The sequence below is a fragment of the Eleutherodactylus coqui genome, chromosome 2 (assembly GCF_035609145.1).
Source record: "Eleutherodactylus coqui strain aEleCoq1 chromosome 2, aEleCoq1.hap1, whole genome shotgun sequence".
In the NCBI taxonomy this organism is placed as follows: Eukaryota; Metazoa; Chordata; class Amphibia; order Anura; family Eleutherodactylidae; genus Eleutherodactylus; species Eleutherodactylus coqui.
The window spans coordinates 17502544-17525469 of NC_089838.1; the positions used below are offsets into that span (position 1 = coordinate 17502544).

The 22926-nt window shown below is 41.8% G+C and overlaps 1 protein-coding gene across 2 annotated transcripts in view; it reads left to right on the forward strand.

The window, feature by feature from the left end:
* Window positions 1-1817: 1817 nt before the first annotated feature.
* FGF18 (fibroblast growth factor 18) overlaps window positions 1818-22926 on the forward strand; it is a 184461-nt gene continuing 163352 nt past the window's right edge. For both annotated transcript variants that reach the window (XM_066589455.1, XM_066589454.1), the window contains exons 1-2: window positions 1818-2301; window positions 2395-2431. In XM_066589455.1, the coding sequence (XP_066445552.1) occupies window positions 2270-2301; window positions 2395-2431 (69 nt within the window). In that variant the 5' untranslated portion in view covers window positions 1818-2269. The remainder of the gene's footprint in view (window positions 2302-2394; window positions 2432-22926) is intronic.

Below are 22926 nucleotides of genomic sequence, written 5' to 3' on the forward strand. Positions count from 1 at the left end.
TGTGAAACTCACACCCATATAACGAGACGAATCGAAGCCATTGATTTAAATGAATTTGTTCTCATGAGCAATTACTCTGTGCGAGAAAAGATAGGACTTGCCCTACCTCTCTGCGTTATATACAGAAAGCTGCCAGAGACGTCTATGGGCTAATGCCCACGGACGGATTTCTGTTGCGTTTCCCGCGGCAGAAACCCGCAGCTCTTAGGTTCTATTGAGCCTAATAGCTTTCCTGCTGCCAATGCTCACATGCGGAATTCCGCCGCGGATTTACGCTTTGGAAAAAAAATTGCAGCATGTTCTATTTCACCACGGATTGCCGCAGCTGGATGCGCGCCGTGCCCCTGCGGCTCACCTGCTCCCCGCTCTGCTATGTGCCGGCTCGTGCGCAGAACGGAGCCGGCGTGTCACCAGTGACATTTCGGTGCGGGCCTCTGCGAGGCTAGCACAGAAATGGGACATGCCGTGATTTGTTTACCGCGCATGGTTTCACGCGGTCAAATCGCGACTGTCTGCATAGGATTGCATTATCTAATGCAATCCTATGGCAGCGGGCATGGGTGGAAATTCTGCGGGAAATCCTGCCATGGAATTTCCGCTCGTGTACAGGAGGCCTTAATATAGTATTAATAGAGACCACGGAAGTCCGCTGCGGATTTCCGCCATCCCCCCTTTTTTTAACGCAGTCCTCCTGCAGCGGAAATCCACAGCAGAATTCTGTGACGCTCGTGGGCATGAGCCCTATGGCAGGCTAAAAAAAATCAAGGGAGAGTGTGACCCGGCGGACAATGGAGAAAAAAGAAGCCAGCTGGCCCTTTTTAGCTTTTTAATAGCCATTCTCTTCCACGGAAAAGGAGTATCACGTACGCATGTTTAAACCAGCATTGCGAGCGCAAAAACTACATTCCCATGCACTGCCATGTGAATATCAGCCTGACTATTGCCACCTCCAAACATTGTTCCTGCGCAAACACGCTCCGTTGCGCCGATCGTTTTTGCGCCTACATTCGCCTGTCAAAGCCCTGAGCCCTTTTTAACAATTGAGATTTCTACTTGGAAAGGCGATCCCGTTAGAACAATTTTTTTTACAATAAACTGTAATGAATTTCATCTTTGCACGTATGCGATGACGGCCAAGTCTTTTGCGTTGCTGGTAACAATTACAACAATTTTCCGGCAGTTTCCACAGCGCGGTCCATCAAAAGAAATATTATTTGATTAGCAATTTTACATAACTCGCTCACGTTGCCAAACAATTAAAAAAAAAAAAAATATCCTGTGTTCGCACAAAAAGCCGCTACAAATCATTTTTTTTTTTTTTTTGTAATGTAGGTAGAGGAAAATCTTAGGTAATGACCTAAACCGTCCGATGCCGTCATTTCTTTAAAGATAATGTATGGCGACAAATTATTGTTGTTGAGAGAAAAGCGAATGTTTCCCTCTGGTTTCTTTGGTGAGGCGTAAGAACTCCCAGCCCTTGTTAAGCTGAGCACTTTCTCCAGATGATTCATCCCTTATGTTAGAAATTTGAACTTTTGTTTTTATTTCACTGGTCTGGACCAGGAATGACGAACTGCCTCGAACGCATTGAAGATATTTAGAAGTGATTAGGCACCAGGCTGGCTTTCCTTTTTTTTTTTTTTCTTCTTTTCTTTCTTTCCTTTTTTTTTTTTTGGTAAATAGCAGCCTTTGTGCAGGGTTTTCTCTCTTTCTTTACATGACAGACACCTAGCTGTGTACTACACAGACGCGGATCCCGCGCCTGAAGGTAGCTTCACAGCAAAAGGTGGACACTATTTTTTTTTTTCTCAGCTAACAAGTCAACTGAAAACCGTTCCCTTTAACCTCTATGGCTTATACAACCTGGAAGACCCCTAGAAAAAGACCCGAAAAGAGGACCCCCGATAAAACAAGGATGAACAGATATGGTGACTTCATTCTAAACGCCATCTTTCCAAGTGGCGCTCCCGCTGCACGCACTGACTGATCGGCTGCCTTCTTTGTTCAGGGTCTGCCTCAGTACCAGTCGGATTATTTAGTGACAGCTCCCCAGTCCCAGCACCTTCACCAGCGGAGGGTGTGCGTGTCTGCGAGCGAGAGAGAGTGTGTAAAAGGAGGGGGATAGAGGAAGCCGGAGACGCGCTAATGCCTGTGAGTCAGTCTCCAAGCACAGCCAGCAAGTGAACTTATCACCTCATCTCAAGGCAAGGAATCCCCTGGAATCTACTAGATCCCTGAGCCCTGGACTTGTGCAGCTCTCCTCTCAGCTATGTGCTCCATTATCTCTCTCGGCACTTGCCTGTAAGAACTGTCAAATTCTTCTCACGGTATGTAAGAGCTCTCAAGTATGGCAGACTTTGACTGTGTCATTCTTGCTTTGTCTCTCCTTTGCAGATGTCTTCAAGTCCTGCTGTTGTGCTCTGGGATACAGGTAAGGTTGGGAGGATGGATGCTCCCTCTAAGGTGTTTATTTTTTTTGGGATAGGGGGGTCATTATTTGTGCCCTGTGAACTATATATAGCCTGCCTATTGATTTGTAACATTCATTTTGTAGCGAAAAGTAGCAAAAAAAAAAAAATTTGCTTCCTAAAGGAACTTGCTTAAAAAAAAATCCACATTTTTTCTTTGCCAGGGAAAGACTACTCCCTTTTCCGTTTTTTTATTTCCAAAGGAGATGAGATTTTTTTTTTTTTTTTTTTACTTTTCCCCTTAAATTGATTTTAATTATGTGACCACAAGAAGAAAGTTGACTTTTTTTTTTCTAGAAGTAAGAAGTAAAGCACATTCAGGAAGAAGAGTTTAAAAAAAAATCCTTTTTATTTATAGTGCAGCAACATTCCAGCCGTAAGAAAAAAAAAATGCGCCCAAATGTTTTAAAGATTTTGTTGGCATTGGTAGTCATTTTCCCCCCTTCTTCTTGCGGGGAAGTACACGTGAATGTTAACAGCGCACACACCCTCTGTTTGAACTGCTGGATGTTGGCAGGGGCAGGTACAAGCCCTTTGCTTTAAAGTATCACATCTGTGTATTTTACAGTGCCCTGGAGGCAGAGGTGGCAAATGACTTTATTCATGCTTTCCCTTTAATGTTGCTTTTTTAGTTTTTAGGATAGTTCTGATGTTTACAAACAAGATGCCTCCTCTCATCGCATCCTTTTGTCTTATTTGTAAACAAGCCAGATCACTTTATTTTTCTTGCTTTTTTTTTTTATATATATAAACGAAGTTAGGAAATGAGAGATGGAGGTGCCAGCGAAGTGCTATGTACACCTGCTGTTCCAAAATAGACTTTCCTGTCCTCTGGAGCCCGTATGGTGTCATGCTGTGAGAAAGCCTTAGTTGGAACGTGTTGGACTTGTCTTGTTGATGACATCTGAGATTTAAGCGTGTACTGTAATGTGCAAAATAAGTGGAAAAATGTATGAGTAAGACTAGATATGACATTTGGCAGATTGCTGGGGCTGAGCGATGCTGTATTACCCATCAGTGGCTGTAATTTAAGCACTGATTTTCTAAGTGGCATTTGAAACACATTGTTAAAGCAGTGCAAGGGATTGTATAATAAGTTGGGAATTCTGTGAAACTGTATACTCTTAAAGCTGCCAGAGAGCATATTGCAACATAGGGAATACACATTATAAAGTGCTAGCATATTGATTTCGGGATAAAATGTGGTTTGGAAATTTGATTGTTCAAAGATTGATCTTGCTTTTCTGGCTTGATCTAGTATATTGTACTCTTCGCCTAAAGGTACCCCTTTGGTAATGCAGAACAGGACATTAATCAGGGCTTTTTTTTTTTATTCCTTTCAGTGAATCAGATGAAATTTGGCCTATTGCCTAGAAAGCACTTGCTAAAATCTGATCTTTTACTATAGCAGCTTTAAAAGATTGGACATTATTGGCATTTATACAGTTGGAACCTATAGTTTTCAAGAGCAATAAAATGTACATGGTGTCTATTAGAACCATACTTTAAAGATTGAGTTTGTGCAAGGCGTTTGGGGACTTTTTTCTTCTTCTTCGCATTGGCCAGATGAACAGGCATGATGTGTGTTTTTAATATTTTTTTTTGGTGATAGTGGTCGGATGAAGAACTCCTATACTACTGTTCATTTCTTCCAGAGCTTCTTCATATGACCGTTTTTGCGCATGTACAATATGTGCATAGAGGATAGAACCCATTGATTTCAATGGATTTGTTCTTAGGATGCATTTTGTGCGGGCAAAAAAGGTGGATCTGATCTATTTGCCTGCGTTTTGCGCAGCAAAGGCTCCAATAGAAGTCTATGGGCGGTGTGTAAATGCACAAGGGGAAGCGTGAAACACTGCACAAAATGCAGGGAAAAGAACACGTCTGGACCCTTTATAGGCTAATTAGTCTTTTAATCCATGGAAAGGGTGTATCGAGTCCTCCATGTGCAAAAAGTGCAATACTACACACCAACACTCACACAGATATACCCTGTTTCCCTGAAAATAAGACATAGCATGATTTTCCAGAATTTTTGAGGATGCAAAATGATTTTTCAGGCTTTTTGAGGATGCTTGAAATATAAGCCCTACTCCAAAATTAAGCCCTACTAACAGTTAATTAAAAAAGTCAATTTAAATAGTGTCCAGGCAGCTATACATGTAAAAAAGTTAAACCTTTTTAAACAAAAATTAATATAAGACACTGTCTTATTTTCAGGGAAACACGGTACCTCATCCTTCCTTGTTCGTGCTCAAAAATGTTGCGCTGCGGCGAGCATTTTTGTGCATGCGCTCGTGTGAAGGAGCCCTTAAAGAATATCTGATCGAGATAGCAATACTGGAGCAGCCTTTTTTAAGAGCTTAGCAGTATTGGTGCATTCACATGGGGTGGTATAGAAGCAGCACAATACAGATACACATGAAAAGCTGTCTCTGGAAAATTGCATGTGCTTTTACCGTAGTCTTGCCATATTTGTCTTTTCTTGCTTTTTTTTTAGCACAGATGGTACAAAATTGCACACGGGTTGGACAATGCAATTTATGGTGCAGTTTTCATTGCAACCAAAACGGTCCCTTGCGAATGTGCCTGAAGTCTTTCTCTAGTTTGTCATTCTTTCTCTATAGGGTGTGACCCTATAAAGTCTGGCACTGTCTGCACTGATTGGACAATATTAGATGTGATGTGCCCTATTTCTTCATTTATTCATATATTTTCAGGAGGAAAGACAGAGGAGGGCTGGTTTCACATATAGGGGAAAATTTATTAAAGGGCATCTTTAGTGAAAACACATTTTCCGCCCCTGGCCCCCTCACCTGATTGCCTATAACATTCTAGAGGTCTCCTCTCTGCATTGCAGTCACGTTCATGTAGTGCAGCATCTTGTCTGATACTTATCATGCATCATTTCATGGTGAGATATTTTGGTTTCACTTTCACATCAGTCTCATGAAGCATCAGCACAGTATTAGCTAGAGGCTATACCAATTCTGCCTGCTGAGGGGACACTTTATCATTACTTCTATATTCGCCTAAATAAGCTACAGACCATAGGTAAACAGGCAGGAGGATGAGCTATGATGTCCTCCATTATAACTCTGTGACAGGAGCTGTGTGAACACCAGTAGTAACTGTGACAGGAGTGTCTGTGTCCCCCTCTAGTTTATATGTCAGGGTCCATGTAAAAGCATCACACAAGCTGAGAAAAGATAATTAGAAACTAAATCCATAACCCATTTCTGGACTGTTACAAGGGTCAAGAAACTTCATTCTCTTAATATATAAGGGGCCTAGACATGGCGTGGACCTTTAGTACGTGTCTGTTCCTGCTGGCCTGCTATGTGCCACTCCTCTTCACCCTGACATGGAAACTACATGTGAGCGGCCACGCATAGATGTTTCTGTGTCCAGATGATTGGGGCCGCACAAAATGGCATTGTTTTTGCCATGTACCCCTGGAATAAGAGGTAATCTATGTACAGAACCTTCTGTATATGATGATATTGTTGGACAACTTGTACTTGTCCTAAACATACACAGTTTCAAAATACCCCCCCCCCCCCCCCCCAATGTGCCCATTAAAGTTCCTAAAGTTCATATTCACAACTGAACAGGTTAAGAGTCGGATTGAATTCATGGTTGAATTGCAGTTTGGGCATACAGTCATAGCAATTGTTAACCGTACAGACTGCTTACATTATTAACGTAGCACGCCACGGCATGGCTGCGCTATTAACATGGCTTACTATTAGAGTGATGCAGTACATTAAAATTGTGTTTGCTCTTGCGATTGCATAAAAATATTTTTGGAACAGGAAAGGATCAACAGTGGATGCCAATGTATACATTAAAAAGTGCCAAAATTGTCATCTGGGAGGAATAGCTTAGAGGTCAAAGATTCAAATGTACATAACGTTGACATCTTTGTCATGACAACTGTAATTTTAACGGGAAGCCTAGTCCAATGAAAGATGTTTTTTTTTTAATTAATCCATATTAAAGGGGGAATTGTCATTTATAAAGTATTGACAGTTTGATAGGATTTTTCACACAGGTAGTGGCAGCATCCAGGGCATAGTGCAAAAGAAAGTCTTTTATTCTTCCGAAAACATGCTACGTTTCGACCCTCATGGGGTCTTTATCAAGCATCTTGATAAAGCATGCTTGATAAAGACCCCATGAGGGTCGAAACGTAGCATGTTTTCGGAGGAATAAAAGATTTTCTTTTGCACTATGCCCTGGATGCTGCCACTACCTGTGTAAGAGATTGTGATATATCCTTGTGGGGTCCCTGGAGGCTCTGACCCCCAAATTGTTGGCGTGCATCCCACAGACTTATTAGTCATCTTTCTATTGGTTTAAAGAATCCTGAGGTGTGCTGTAAGTTAAACCAAAGTGAATTGCAGTTTGATAGGATTTGCCATTGCTTTACAATCTGTGATTGGGATATTTCTGGAATATCCACCAATCCTGAAAATGAAGGGGCTGAAATGTTCGATGTTGCATCCCCTTCACCTGCTTTCCCTGCACAGCGGCACTACGGCCACCCACTGTTTAGGAGTCTCCTTCATTTTTCAGGTTCAATAGAGTTTCCATAGGTCAGGCCAGGGGCGTAACTATAGAGGGTGCAGGGGATGCGGTTGCACCCGGGCCCGGGAGCCTTAGGGGGCCCATAAGGCCTCTCTTCTCCATGTAGGGAGCCCAGTACTATGAATAAAGCATTATAGTTTGGGGGCCCTGTTACAGGTTTTGCATTAGGGCCCCGAATTCTCAAGTTACGATTCTGGGTATGGGTACAGAAGGAGGGAGGGGGGCCCAGCTGGACTTTTGCACCTGGGCCCCTGAGCCTTTAGTTACGCCCCTGGGTCAGGCTTTCAACAAACATAAAGTGATGGCATATCTTAGCAATATATCATCCCCTTATATCTGCCATCCCTTTAATTTTCTGAGGATATGCTATAAATGTCTGCTAGGTGTGTGTCCCAGATGTAGGACCCGCATCTATCTCCAGAACAGAGGCCCACCTGATCCCATCTAGTAAGTTTGATATCTATAGTAGTTAAACTAATGGAAACTCTCCTGAAAAAGACGATGTTGGACTCTAAACAGAACGGCTTTACTGAGGGCAGGAATTTGACTGATTTCTTTGACTATGTCAAGGTGATGTTATGGATATTGGCTATCTGGATTTCATTAAAGCCTCTGATGGTGGTGATTATCCGTTCAATCGAGGCCAACTTTCGGTCACTCTATGGATCATCGTTCTCCATGCTTTCCTATCCTTGTCCGACTGTGATTCATAAAGTATTTTGGCAGAAATAGTGGAGTAGTTTGCCATTGCTTTCTAAAGCCTCTGATACAGTTACACATAAAGAGCTTATAGATAAGTTATTATAAAATTGGACTTAATGCTTTGATAGTCCGGTGGATTCGCAATTGGTTAAAATATAGATATCAGAATGTTGTTAACAGATTGTATTCTGAACATAGATGAGTTACAAGTGGTGACCACAAGGGTCTGTCTTTGGTCCTATTTAGAGATGAGCAAGCGTACTCGCTAAGGCAAACTACTCGAGCGAGTATTGCCTTATGCAAGTACCTGCCCACTTGTCTCAAAAGATTCGGGTGCGGGCGGGGAGCAGCGGGGAGGAACGGGGGGGGGGGGGGAGATCTCTCTCTCACTCTCTCCCCCCTGCTCACTCCCGCAACTCACCGCTCTCCCCCGCCGGAACCCGAATCTTTTGAGACAAGCAGGCAGGTACTCGCATAAGGCACTACTCGCTCGAGTAGTTTGCCTTAGCAAGTACGCTCGCTCATCTCTAGTCCTATTCTTTATAATATGTTTTTAAGTGACATAGGAGTAGGTTTAACAAGTAAGGTCTGTCTGCTGATGACACAAAAGTGTGCCATAGGGCTGATACTCCGGTGGGGGCTTGAACATAGAGAACGATTTACCCTTATTGGATAAATGGTCAAAACAATAGAAACTGCAGTTCAATGATTCCGAATGTAAAATAATGCACTTGTGGAAAAAAAATCTTTAGAGTATCACATCGGCTGTTCTGCACTCTCCAGGACTTTAGAAAAGAAGGACTTAGGGTTTCTGATTTCTGAAAGCCTCAAAGTGAGTCCAGAGTGCGGTCAGGTAGCAAAGAAAGCAAGTAGGATGTTCGGCTGCAGAGCTAGAGGTACAACCAGTAGAAAGAGGGAGATTGTGATCCCACTGTATAATGCTCTGGTGAAACTAAAACTGGAATACTATGTTCAGTTCTGGAGACCTCACCTACAGAAAGACATTGAGAAAAAAGAACGGGTCCAAAGATGGGCTACAAAAATGGTGGGATATCTTAAGAACAAAACGTATTAGGAAGAACTTAAAGGGGTTGTCCAGGTTAAAAAACACATAGTTGCTTTCTTCCAAACATAGTACCACTCTTGTCCGTGAGTTGTGCCTAGCATTCTAGCTAAGCTCTCATTCACTTCAGTGGAGCTTAGCTGCAATACCAGACACAAGCCTATTGAGAAGAGTGGCGTTGTGTGTGGAAGAAAGCAGCCATGTTTTTCTAACCCTGTACAGACCCTTCATTTGTGTAACCTGGAGGAAATAAGGGAGAGGAGGAACATGATGGAAACTTTTAAATATGTTAAAGGTATAAATAAGGTTTAGGAGGGAACTGTTTTATTAGGAAGCTAAGCATTAGAACAAGAAAGCACAATCTGAGATTAGTCTGGGGAAAAATTAGAAGCAGTGTCCGGAAATATTTTTTTACTTAAAGAGTAGTAAATGCTTGGAACAAACTTCCAACAGACGTGGAAGCACCAACTCTGACAGTAGAGACCACGTATGGCTGAGAGTGCACTGCGCATGCATATTACACGGACATGCGCAGTGTGACTCTATGTTTCAGAGCGGGGTTGTGTATGACACCACCCATACTCAGTGTCGCTCTTGGGTATCGATATGCAGTGTTTACATGCACATGTGGATGGATCAGTGAAGGTCCATTGACTTTCATTGACTCCATTCACTGCGTATAATGCGGCTGTGCATTGGACATATAATACGCTGTGAAAACACAGTTGTGGACATGAGTCCTAACAGGAAAATAAAAAGGAAATACCGTAATCTTAGGAATGACTAAAAGAGGGATGGCAAACTAATTTTCACTGAGGGCCACATCAGCATTATGGTTTACTTCAAACAGGTAATTGTAAGATTGTATTTTAAAGAATATAGTAAAAGGAGGGGGAGAGGAGAACAGACCGACCAAACTAAGGTTCTAGTTCAGAAAAATTGATGCACAAGTCCCCAACACAGACACTTGACTCTACTGCCAGTTAGTCAGAAAAAAGGAAAAATTATAGGGGTTAGCAAAACCTGGTGAAAGGTTCCCGAAAAAATTCCTTAAGGAACACCCATTACTCACTGAGTCAAGCAGCAGTATAACACAACGTCCTCTCAGATCTGGGCAGCAGGCTCACAGGGTATGGATAGGCAAGCTGGGACAGACTGTACTCTGCAGGATGGTAGTGAGGACCAGCCAGGATGTACAAGCCGTTCCATGATTTGAGACCCGGCAAGCAGCGCGGTACTGCAGGATAGGCTTAGCGGGATAAACAGAAGGGGAGCGCACACCAAGGGCTCAGTCCCTATGCACCCAACATCGCAGTATAGGACCAAAATGGCGGCTGTGATGCCGGTACCTAGCGGCAGGCCACAAATGAGTATACAGTGTGCCAGATAGTCTTCCAGCATAGTGCAGGACCATCCAGTCTAGAAGAGACTCTTCTGCTTCCAGACATCTCGGGCCAAATAAAATGATGTGGTAGGCCGTATTCGGCCTGCGCACCTTGAGTTGGACACAAGTGGACTAGATGGGTTATGTGGTCTTTTTTGCCTTCAATATTGTATGTTTCTATATTTCTTTCTGGCTAGGAGAGGCAGAGTCTACCCATTGCATTCTAGCTGAAATTGAATTGAGGAGTGGCTAGAATTACAGACACAACAAAGCTAGTTGTGCTACACTGTTTCTGTAACTCCTATAGAAATAAATGGAAGTTACAGAAGCAGTGAGCTCCCCATTTCCGTAGCTTGAGAGATACAGAAACAACATACTACCATGTTCCCTTCTGTTTCTATAATTCTCATTTACTTCTATGGGAATTACGGTTTGTTATGTCTGTGCAGGTGTCCAGACATGTATTTTATGTGCAGTCCTGTTCTGTGTTCTACGTGGTATGTGTAACCTGGTATGTTCGTGTGAACAGTGACGTGTGGTATGTCTGTGCAGGTGGCCAGACATGTGTTTTATGTGCAGTCCTGTTCTGTGTAGAGTGTGAGTGTGAACAGTGTTGTGTCATGTCCTATGTGTGTTTTTTGTACTTCTCCAGGTACCTAATCAGGGATAGCTAGGTCCCATATGAAGACAGTGGGGCCGACCTTATCAGGATGATTACCCTGCTTTTAGGCAGTTGTTTCCCTTTTTCCCTGATCAGTAAGGGACAGAGGTCCTTCCATCTTGGCCTAGAGAGGTACAACTGGTCTATGCAAATACTATAAAGCGTGTTTGAGGTTTTAAATGCACACAATCCTACGTCCGCATGGAGGAGTGGTGCCTTAGTGATCTGAGCGTCCGTAACACTCCATGCAGCATCTAACAGCTGTTTCACCAGCTAGGTCAGAGTTGGTGATTACTTTTTTGGAGAATGGTAAGAACTGCATATATCAAACATTTTTGGCACAACCTGTGGATATGCTACAAATGTCCAAGATGGGCATAACACTTTCAAAGCTATAATTCCTCTAGCAATTATTGATGTTTAATTTATACAGAGAAACTGGTTTCTTCAATTGCAATTTCTGATCCGGCAGGATTTTTTACCTTATTAAACAACATTGGCTTTAATTGGTGAAGGTAATTTGTTTCCCTTTCCTTTGGATCAAACAGGTCTGACAAAGGATGCTTAACCCAACAGTCACGTTAAAATTGGAAAAATCCTCCCACAAATGTCACTTTTTTATTGTAGTTTTTGAATTTGTCTCATGTAAATATATTTGACGCAGAACTAAATCACCCCAAGTGCATTTTTGTAGCCTCCTAGTGATATAACTAATTTTAGCCTTAACCCTTTCCAATCCAATCTCCCTGCCACCTGCACACTCTCTAGCTCTTATTTATTTTGGGTGGGAAAGCGCATTGTGGATTCCTTGGAATTACTCAACAGAAACCCATAAAAATGACCTGTCATGATGATTTTATTAGCCGTTTTTTTGAAAATTAGATGTGAGTTATGAGTGTTTCACATCAGGAAGATCATTTGTAATAATCTTGTAAATGTATACATACATTTATATAATAAGACCCTATACATTTGCAGTAGGCTGGACCAGACTTAGTGATGGAAAAGCGGCTGTCTGTCACGGTGTCTCCACTGCTCCGCTGCTGAGAGTATCCCTGGATTGCTCATTGAGAGGCCAGCAGGAAGGCAGGGTGGCTGGAGGAGAGCTCTCTCCCCGCTCTCCCTCCGACCCTCTCTATTCACTGTAAGCAGCGGCTGCTCACTACTGAACGGCTGCTGTTTTCCCCTAAATGCATGTTATTGGGATTTTAAGCTGCTTAAAAGTGAATGACTGGACGATTCTCGTCCAGTCATACAGTTTCAGCATGCTGTTACATGGCATGATTATCATTCAAAACCGCGTCTGAGAATGTGAGCCCAGTACTATGAATAAAGCATTATAGTGTAAAAGGGCCTTAACACAAAGGCAAAAAAGGGAATTGTCAAGTTTATGATGCCATTCTGTATACAGGCAGAGGCCTATGCCGGAAAAAATAATAATATAAAAAGGAGATAAATAAAATAATTTCCCCCCCCCCCTGAAGTGTAGTGTGGTACCTCAGTGCAGATGGTGAATAGTGAGAAGGGACTCCAGGAGGCAGGATCCACAGTGAACACATTGAACAGTTTATTTCCTTTAACACAACAAGAATCTTCAACTTATTTAGTACAGTTCAGGCTTACTTTGCATTTCTCAGTACAATTCAGATTTGACATTCCTTAGTTTACTTTTAGAGATGAGCGAGTATACTCGTTTCGAGTAATTACTCGATTGAGCACCGCGATTTTCGAGTACTTCAGTACTCGGGTGAAAAGATTCGGGGGGTGCCGGGGGGAGGCGTGGCAGCGCGGGGGGTAGCAGCGGGGAACAGGGGGGAGCCCTCTCTCTCTCCCTCTCCCCCTCACTCCCCACTGCCACCCCCCACTCACCCGGGTGCCCCCCGAATCTTTTCGCCCGAGTACGGAAGTACTCGAAAATCGCGGTGCTCGGGCAAAATAGGGGCGTGGCCGAGTACGCTCTCTCATCTCTATTTACTTTACTTAGTGGTGGTAACAGTACAATTGAAGCGTATGCAGGTATCGAGCTCAGTCTTTCTTTCTGGACAACAAACGGGCTCTTTCTTCAGTGAACAAGCTTAGGATTTTCTCCTACTCTCTATGCGTTGCCCTCCTGCTTCTCTAGTTTCTTCTATTCTATTGATTCCTGAATTTCCTTTCTTAGCAAGCATTACAGTTACTTTAGTCTTTGGCTGATTCTCTTCTATTCTTTCTATTACTGTGATTTCCTTAGTGCTTTATGGTTACTCTAGATTTCCTCTTGTTTTCTTTCTCTTAGTTAGAAATACAGAACTTTTGGGGTACTCACACTTTCTCTCCTTTCCACCGAACTGGTTCTCAGCTTTTGCTTCTCTCTCCTAGCACTCCATCTACTTCTCTTCTTCTCTCTCCAATTTGTCCTTCTCTCGTCTCTCCTCTTCTTCCCCTCAAACTCCTCCTATTCTCTTACACTAACTCCTCTCCACCAACCTGTGTGCAGAACCTTTCTACCTGTCAAGGGGTATTTCTCATCAAACAAGCTGACTCATGACCTTAATCTAGGCTGTACCCTGTACCAGTAAAGTGTGGTTGACCAACAATCATTAACATATTAAAGGGACATAAACATATATTAATTAAATCTCCTCAAAGTCCACAGGTATTTATGGAGTGTACAATCCTGTAGACTACACATTTCTAATTTCTCTAATGATAGATATCTCTGTAATACAGTACCATACAGAGGCATCATATAACTGGGTATTAGTGCAGTATGTCTCCACCAGAAGTATATGGGTTGGCCGGGCTAAACTAGAGGTAATGTCCAGGTCACGCCCAAAGCTTCTGATTGGCTCCTGCACAAACGCACCTTCACAGAGGCTACAGCCATGCCCACCTCAGAGCTTAAGACCCAAGCTCCCTAGCGGCGAGCAAAACAGCCAGTGGAGACAATACTACACTATTACCAGAGGACTGAGCCTTATGGGAGGACTAAAAGTACTAGCAGTCTGTCCTGTGCGGAAGCAGACTGAAGACCAGTACAGCACTGTGTTCTGCTGCCCGAGCAGACATTTCCCTGCAGAGATTGGAGGGCCAGTCCACCCTGTGTCGACAGAAGCAGACTGCCGAGCAGCAACACCATGCTCCACCACCCGAGCAGACATTTCACTGCAGAGACTGGAGTGGTCCGGGGGCTCTGGGGAGATGGCTGATGGGCACTATGTGTGGAGCCGCGCACCCCAATATCGATGTATGAGCTACAGCTGCAACTGCTGCCATACTGCTACTGGCCATCACCTGCGTCCCACAGTGCAAGGTACAGGCAGAGTCCAAGAACTGGCAATCCACACACTGACACATTCTAACAGGCAGGTGTAGCTGTGTGTAGAGTGTAACGTGGACTGAGCTGTAGAGATGGGGATCTACTCACTGACACATTGTAATGGGTGGGAGGTGCTGTTTATACAGTTCTTATGTGTACCTCTCTGGGTATTAGTGTACTATGTCTCCACCGGCCGTGGGAGCGAATCTGGAGCTGTGGGTGTGGTGTGGGCTTCACCTCTAGCTGAGCACAGCCAATCCATACTTCCGGTGGAGACATACTGCACTAATACCCTATATCTGCATTTGTGTTGGAGCTGTGCAGGAAAATCTTAATATAAAACGAGCTCAGACACTAGATTTGAAAAGGTTAAGAGCCAGTAAATTATATCCCCTTTTGTGTTCCAGTGGTCACAAATTTTTTATTTTTCGGCAATGTACGCTGTAGGACACCTTTTTATTTTGCGGGACAGGTTCTACTTTTTATAGGAATTAATTTCGGGTATATACCATGTATTGAATAATTTTTATTTTTTGCTGGGGGCAATGGAAAAAATTTAATTTCATCATTGTTTTTTGCTATTTATTTTTATGCCGTTTAGAATGTGGTATATTTATTATGTTACCTTTGTTCTACGACGCATTTCTATTTTCCCGTTAACAAAGCTGTATCAGGCCGGGTTTTTGTGTGCTAACTTGAAGTTTTCATTGGCACCTTTTTGAGATAAATATGACTTTTAAAAATTATTTTTATTCTTGTTTAAGGGAAGCAAGATGATCAGACAATGGCTATTTTTGATTTATATTTATTTAGTTTTTTTAAAGGAATTTTCCATGCTTGATTGACTTGTAATAAAGCTGCCTTCCAATAGGTGGCGCTGCAGAGGTATTGTTCCATTTCCCTTATTTGCATATTACCCAGAGGAGCATGAATGGCCCTATAAGTCTCCTCACTCACTCACCTACTAGGTTTTCTCCCTAAGAAGAAAATATAGCATTCCCGACCCATGTCCCAGGCCTCTTGCTAGTCAAGCCAGAAACCTACTGCACACTGATGAGGGGCAAACACCCCGAAACAGCTGTCTGTGTATGGATTCTAGCTTGGCTTTAAATTCCCAGTTATTATTACAAGGCTTGTACAAAAGTCTAACAGTGACTTGCCGGAATGCTGCCTTCCAATAGATGAGGCTGCAGAGGTATTGTTCCGTCTCCCTTTAAACATTGTTATACAGACTATTGCTTGGGATTTAGATTATGGGACATTCTTTAATGCCAATTTTTTAATTATTTTAAAACTTTTTTCATTTTTTTAGTTTCTTTGTACTGAACAATAAAGATTTGGGTTTTTTTAAGTTCCTAAACTAATTTTGTGTCATTTATTTACCTTTTTTATTTTAACCAAAGTAGAGAGGCCCCACACAAAATGGTTCTGCAGGGCTTGGAGTGAAAATGCCTTACATGTTCTTTATTTCTGTGTATTCGAAAAGGTTCTGTACAGGGGCGTAACTATAGAGGGTGCAGGGGATGCGGTTGCACCCGGGCCCAGGAGCCTTAGGGGGCCCATAAGGCCTCTCTTCTCCATATTGGGAGCCCAGTACTATGAATAAAGCATTATAGTTGGGGGCCCTGTTACAGGTTTTGCATTGGGGCCCAGAACCTTCAAGTTATGTCTCTGTGCAGCATGGTTTAGGTATGGGTACGGGTACAGATACAGATAGAGGGGGGGAGGCCCATATCACGTTTTGCATCAGGGCCCCTGAGCCTTTAGTTAACGCCCCTGGTTCTGTATATTAAGCTATACTACTTCAGAAAAATGTGGCTACTCATGAATGATCAACTGGGGTTACAGTATGATATTTTAAATATAGCTGATCATAGCTGTTCATCAAAATATTACAGCAACTAGAAGAGCGGTGATCACTGGGTTGACTGCATTTAGAAAGTGTGCTGTCCTTTTTTGGAAAATCCCCCAGTTAGCTACCCGTGTTTCCCCGAAAATAAGACAGTGTCTTATATTAATTTTTGTTCAAAAATGTTTAACTTTTTTACATGTATAGCTGCCTGGACACTATTTAAATTGACTTTTTTAATTAACTGTTAGCAGGGCTTAATTTTGGAGTAGGGCTTATATTTCAAGTATCCTCAAAAAGCCTGAAAAATCATTTTGCATCCTCAAAAAGTCTGAAAAATCATGCTATGTCTTATTTTCAGGGCATGTCTTATTTTCAGGGAAACAGGGTACTTGCCGGTTAACTGGTATCCCATGTTATCTTGTTGTATTAGAGGGGTTATTCCATGAATCAGTATTACATTTTTCTGTTATATCATGTAGAACATAATTTCTCCATTGTAAAGATTTTAAATTGTTTTTCCTGTGTCTTGATCTTTTTAATACCGTCTTGTTATGGTGCCCCTTCTTCTTTGTTGGATTCTCTCACAGCACGTGAGATAGACAGGTAGACCCCTTGAGACACAGGATACCATGATATACTGGATGATAGTTTTGAAATGCAAAAAATTGCATTAAGAAAACAGAGCCATTTGAAAGCAGGGCCTGGGAGAGAATATAGAATGGGTGCCAGATAAGTGGCACGCGTTGGGTGCTGGGCGCGAGATTGTGTGACGTAACATAGTGTGGCTGTGGTCTTTGTGAGATGAACAGAGGTCCGAAGAAGTTAGTATTTCAACTCGGCAGTGTCTTGGTCTTTAATTTGTTTACAAGATTAGAGAAATTGTCCCACCTTGTGTGTACGGGAACCACCAAGATTAATGACAGTAGTCAAAATGTATTGCGTGACGTTGCACTTGCAGTAAGTGTTTAATAAAGTAAAACTGTTCAAATTCCATTTTGTCTGCGATTTTTCTTTTTTCTTAAGTGATTTTTTTCACTAGGAATGGTACCCCCTACTCCATAATATATAGGGCCTCAAGTTACAATATTTTCCACGTGCACTGATTATTCTGGCCTTTCATAGGAATGCTTCCTGCATTTCCTGTGCCGACAGTTTCGGATTCCCCTTGACAAAATGTTTACAGGCTGCAGCAGCCTGTGTATGAGACGTCATAGGATTCTGTAGTCAATTATGGAGCCCAACACTCAACCGCCAAACTCTATGATTGGCTGCAGCAGCCTGTGTATGGGACGTCACAGGATGCTGAAGTCAATTATGGAGCCCAGCACTCAACTGCCAAACTCTATGATTGGCTGCAGCAGCCTGTGTATGAGACGTCACTGGATTCTGTAGTCAATTATGGAGCCCAACACTCAACCGGCAAACTCTGTGATTGGCTGCAGCAGCCTATAAACTGAAATCAGGCACACAGGATAGTGTTGCGGGATGGGACATGAAACTCGGCAAGAACAAAGGTGGGTGGGATATTTTTAAAAAAGGCTGAATCGAACAATCATCACATATTCATTTACACTTCCCTTGAAATTAAGAACTATTGATGAGGATTTTTTTTTTGTAAACGAGTTAGCAAAGTTGCTGGCCTCAAAGTTGCCTATCTTGACCTTGGCCTATTTTTCTGAGAAAGTCTAGGTCTGTTAACATCGAGGTTCATGGGAGAAGGTGGGCAGATACAATGTACAGTATAAAGATATCATATTAGTACTTGTCTCGTATATCAAGCTGCCTGCACACGGGCGAAAAAAATCCTACGAAATTTGTGCGTTGCGAGATACACAAATCTTGCACAAATACGAACCCCATTCTTTTGAATGAGGTCATGCACATGAGTGATGTTTTCCAGCATGGCACCATGATGCGATGCTGTGCAGAAAACAAATCGCAGCATTCCTATCTTTCTGCGTGCAGTGCCTATTATATTCAATTAGGCTGGCAGCAGCATCGCATGGCCCCTCATTGATAACAGCCGTGGCGGAGAATTGCTTCTTCCCGAAGTGGTGGTAGGCTGTTTTAATATGAAAACACCTCGCATCCTCGAGGAATTCACATGGCGGCGGGGAGCAGGGGGGAGAGAGGGAGAGAGAGATCTCCCCTCCGTTTCTCCCCGCTCTTCCCCGCCGCTCCCCGCCGGCCCCCGAATCTTTAGAGACGAGCGGGGAGATACTCGGCTAAGGCACTACTCGCTCGAGTAATGTGCCTTAGCGAGTATACTCGCTTATCTCTAGCTATTATACCTTTCCCAAAATAGATATGGTTCTTGGAAATGAATATTACTGCTCATAAATAATATAGCATATGGTCATAGAAATATCTCTGATCTTATCCCAATTTTTGTGGAATTGAAGTCCGGAAGGAGATTGGGGACATTTTTCTAGAGAATCATTTCAAAAAGGCTGCCTTTGTTTGATCCCTCTAATCTGTGAGAGTGCCAACCCATATGGGTCTTCAAAAGTCTTTCTGAGTGGGTTCTTAATTAAAGAGATCACAAGGAAGAAAGTGATTGAGAGAAGGACAGAGGAGTGTTCACAGACCAAAAGTTCTGAGTACAAAATAAAATATTTGACAGGAAATATCATTAGGAAGGAATTGTTGGGTTCCTTCTGAACTGTAGAGACTTTATTTTCGAAAAAGCCCAGAAATATCTGAAAATAAGAGTTTCTATTTCAAACAGGGTAAAGGGGGAAAATTCCTTTCCGGCAGGTTAATTAATAATAAAAGTTTTACATTTATTCTAGCTACCAGTAAAGTAGAAATCAAATTAGTTAAAATTTACTGCAGATCAGAGATAGCTTTGTTCAATATTTTCATAAAATATATTCATCCAAAACTAACTATAACCAAATGCTCAGTTGGACGTGTTCTTGGAGAATATATCATGTTCAGGTTTATCGGAAGAACAGAGAGAAATTTTAGATGCTCCAGTAGAGTATCACAGAAATGTGTAGAGAGCTCTGAACATTAAAGCCAAATTTCTCAGTAGTGACAGCCTAGATACGGAGATATATAAGTAATACAGTAAGGTCTTATTAGAGGTGTTATATAAGGCTTTCAATCATTCCCATGAGATACATAATAACATAGTAACATAGTATGTTAGGCTGAATGAAGACAATGTCCATCTAGTTCAGCCTGTTTCAACCACCCACTTGTTGATCCAGAGGAAGGCAAAAAAACACAATGAGTCAGATGCTAATTTAGCTCATTTGGAGGAAAAAATTGGTAATCAGAATGGTAATCAGAATAATTCCTGAAGCAACGTTTCAGTTCCTACCTAACTCCAAGACCCGGATCAACAACCCCGCTGGTCACCTAATGTGTATATCCTGTAATAATATAGCACTCTAAAGAGATGTCTAGTCCCCTCTCAAACTCCTCTATCGATTTTGCCATCAACATGTCTTCAGGCAAAGAGTTTCACAGTCTCACTGCTCTTACAGTAAAGAACCCCCTTCTGTGTTGATGATGAAACCTTCTTTCCTCTAAACATAGAGGATGCCCTCTTGTTACCGACGCAGTCCTGGGTATAAACAGATCATGGGAGAGATCCTTGTACCATCCCCTCATGTATTTATACATAGTTATTTGGTCGCCCCTTAACTGTCTTTTTTCCAGGGTGAATAATTCCAATTTTGATAGCCTCTCTGGGTATTCCAGTCCTCCCATTCCGTTTATTAATTTAGTTGCCCTTGTTTGAACCCCCTCAGTATTCCATGTGAGGCCTGACTAGTACCTTGTATAGTGGAAGAATTACGTTCTATATGTTTATTTTACTTTTTACACTAAAATAGTTGTTTTTCAGGGAAGAGCTTATATTTAAAGCTCTTCCCTGAAAAACAATTAAGGGGTGCCGGCACACCATTGCCTTCAGTGGAGCCGCCGACAGCAGCCGTGGCTCCATTGAAGGCAATGGGCACGGACCTGCATTCACACGTGTTTGTGCACGTACGTGGGTGTGCACCTATGAACGGCACACGCACTCGCTCGTGTGAAGCCACCCTGACCCCTTTTTATATATTGGAACCACATTGGCAATGCGCCAATCCAATGGTACAACCCCGGTCACAATAGATTTCCTAAATATAAGAAATATCTGTCTGTCTATCATGTCACTTAATTCCCTCAGAATCCTTGCGTGTATTCCATCTGGGCCCAGCAATATTAGGCAGGTGATATTTAGGGGGGGGGGGGGATTTCATTTTATTCCCTTGTATCTCGTGTGGCATTTCCTTTTTTCTTGTGAATATACTTGAGAAAAAACTATTTAATAGATTTGCCTCCCCCTCCCATTATCTTCTATGGTTTCTTCTGCATTATTTGTTAAAGGACCATTACTTTCAGTGCAAATCCTTTTACCATTTATATCATTAAAAAATAGTTTAGGGTTATTTTTGCTCTCTTTGGCAATCAGTCTCTCTTTTTTTCACCTATTGATCCCCCTTTTCAGTCTTGTTAAACCACATTGGTTTCCTTCTATTCATAGTTCTTTTATTTTTGAAGAGTATGAACTGCTCACATGAGGTAATTAGGATGTTTTTAAACTTCTCCCATTTGTCACCTGTACTGTTATTTTTAAGGACATTGTCCCATTTAATGTTACTGAGAGTAATTCAGAGCTGATCAAACTTTGCTTTATTAAAGTTTTGTTTTTTTGTCACTCCCTGATAAGACTTCCTATTGAATGACAACTGGAAATTAATTATATTGTGGTCACTATTTCCCAAGTGTCCCTCAACCTGCACCCTCATGATTCCATCCAGTCTGTTGGTTAGTAATAACTCCAGAATGGCCCTCCTTCTAGTTGGCTTCCATACAAGTTGGGTAAGGTAGTTATCTTTAATTGTTCCAAAGAACTTATCACCCTTATGAGATTCGCAGGTTTCATCTTCCCATATTATATCCGGATAATTAACGTTTCCCATAATAATAACTTCATTGTGGTCTGACACCTCTTTCCATGATACATTGGAGATTTGCAGTTTGGGCTCTTGTTCCTCTTTCTTTTCAAAAACTTGCTTGTGCATCAGGTAGTTACTGTTCCACTATCCTCACCTATAAAGGGTGCATATAAGCATTGCAGTCCATTGCAAGTACTTGCCCTAATGGGGAAAAGGCATATGGTGCACTGTTCTCCCGACTTCAGCAACTACAGCCCTGTCTTGTCCTGTTTTATATACAGCATGGCATTAAATGGACACAAGACAATAGTCTAAATATCACTTGTAATTTTTTTTTTATACAAAACATGGTTGACAGACCTATGCACATACTGTCTAAGGCTCTGTCCACATTTACATTTGGCGTATACAGTACGTCTGGAAGGTAAGGATTGAATCGCAAGCTTAGATCTTTATCTATACCACAGGAGAGGGAACCCACGAAGAGAGACCCTTAATAACATTGGCATCAAGGCATCATAAACTTCCATGGTTGGGATAGGAGAGACTGTGCATATGACATCTGTGATGTTTTGCCAGTAGCAGCTTTATGAAGGAGAGCCAGTAAAAACCACTGATGAAAAAAATGCTTAAGATATGACTGGGGCAGTTTGCCAAAAAGGCCCATGGAAAAGTCTGAAAAGAATTAGAAAAAGTTTCATAGTCTCATGAGACTCAAATGATTGTATATTTATAGATCCCCAAAATCTCTACATCCCAACGTGAAAACATGATAATAACAATATCATTCTGTGTGGATGCTTCTTTGCAACGGGCCCAAGGTAGAGATAAAAAATAAGATCAGCAAAATACAAGAGAATCAAGAAATTTAATACAAGAAAGAATATTTATTTTACAGCAGGACATTACCCCAACCATAAAGGCAAAACTTTCAGAGGAATGGCTCAGAAACAACAATGTTAATGTTTCGAAGAGGCCAAGTTAGAGTCTAGACCTCAATCCAACTGAGAATTTGTAACTGGACTTGAAAATAGCTGTTAATGCCTGGACCCCAGGCAACTTAACAGAGCTTGGATAGGGGAAAAAACTGCCCACGTATACAAAGATGATCAACACTTATCCACACACCTATCCAGGCTGTAATTGCCTCCGCAATTGTCTTGCTCCAACCTAAATACTGACTCGAAGCGGACGGATAGCCAGGAATTCAACGATCTTGTGGTTTATAATAGTAAGAAATGTAGATAACATTGTACTGTTGATCGGTGTCAAGACCACCGCCTAAATAAATCTTCATCCAATGGTGTTTCACAAGAACATGATTACACACGATGAAAAAAATGCAAGTGAAAGGGAGGAATACTCTTATCGGTTACTGGAAAAAAAGCAAGTCCGGAAACAACTTAACTGGTGTATGATCAATGAAAAATTGACATCCAGTTTGGCGGACTGTCACGGCAAATTCCTGAAAGTCTAGACTGCGTGATAGATTATGTTCTCCTTTTTCATCACAGTAAAAAATTTGCTTTCCCAATATAGGGGAGCCTAATCCGATACAAAAAAACACATCCTTTTTTTTTTAAACATGTGATAAAGTAGCAAAACTTTCAAAACCTGTATAAATTTGGTATTGTTGTAATCCTAGTTAGCCGCAGAATTAATTTAACATAATATTTATACCCCGCAGTGAATGCTGTAAAAATAAAATAAAAAACAATGCCAGAGTTGCAAATTTTGGTAAATCTGCCTCTAGAGAAAAATGAAGTAAAAATTGATCAAGACTCAGGTTTTATGTTCCCAAATATTGGATCAATTGTAGCACATCCAACAAAAGGACAAACCCTCATAGAGCTCCATCAATGGAAAAATTTAAATGTTATGAATCTTGTGATGACACAAAAGTAAATTATTACGGTGTGCCATCCGTCATGGGCATTGGTGCTGCAGGAGCAT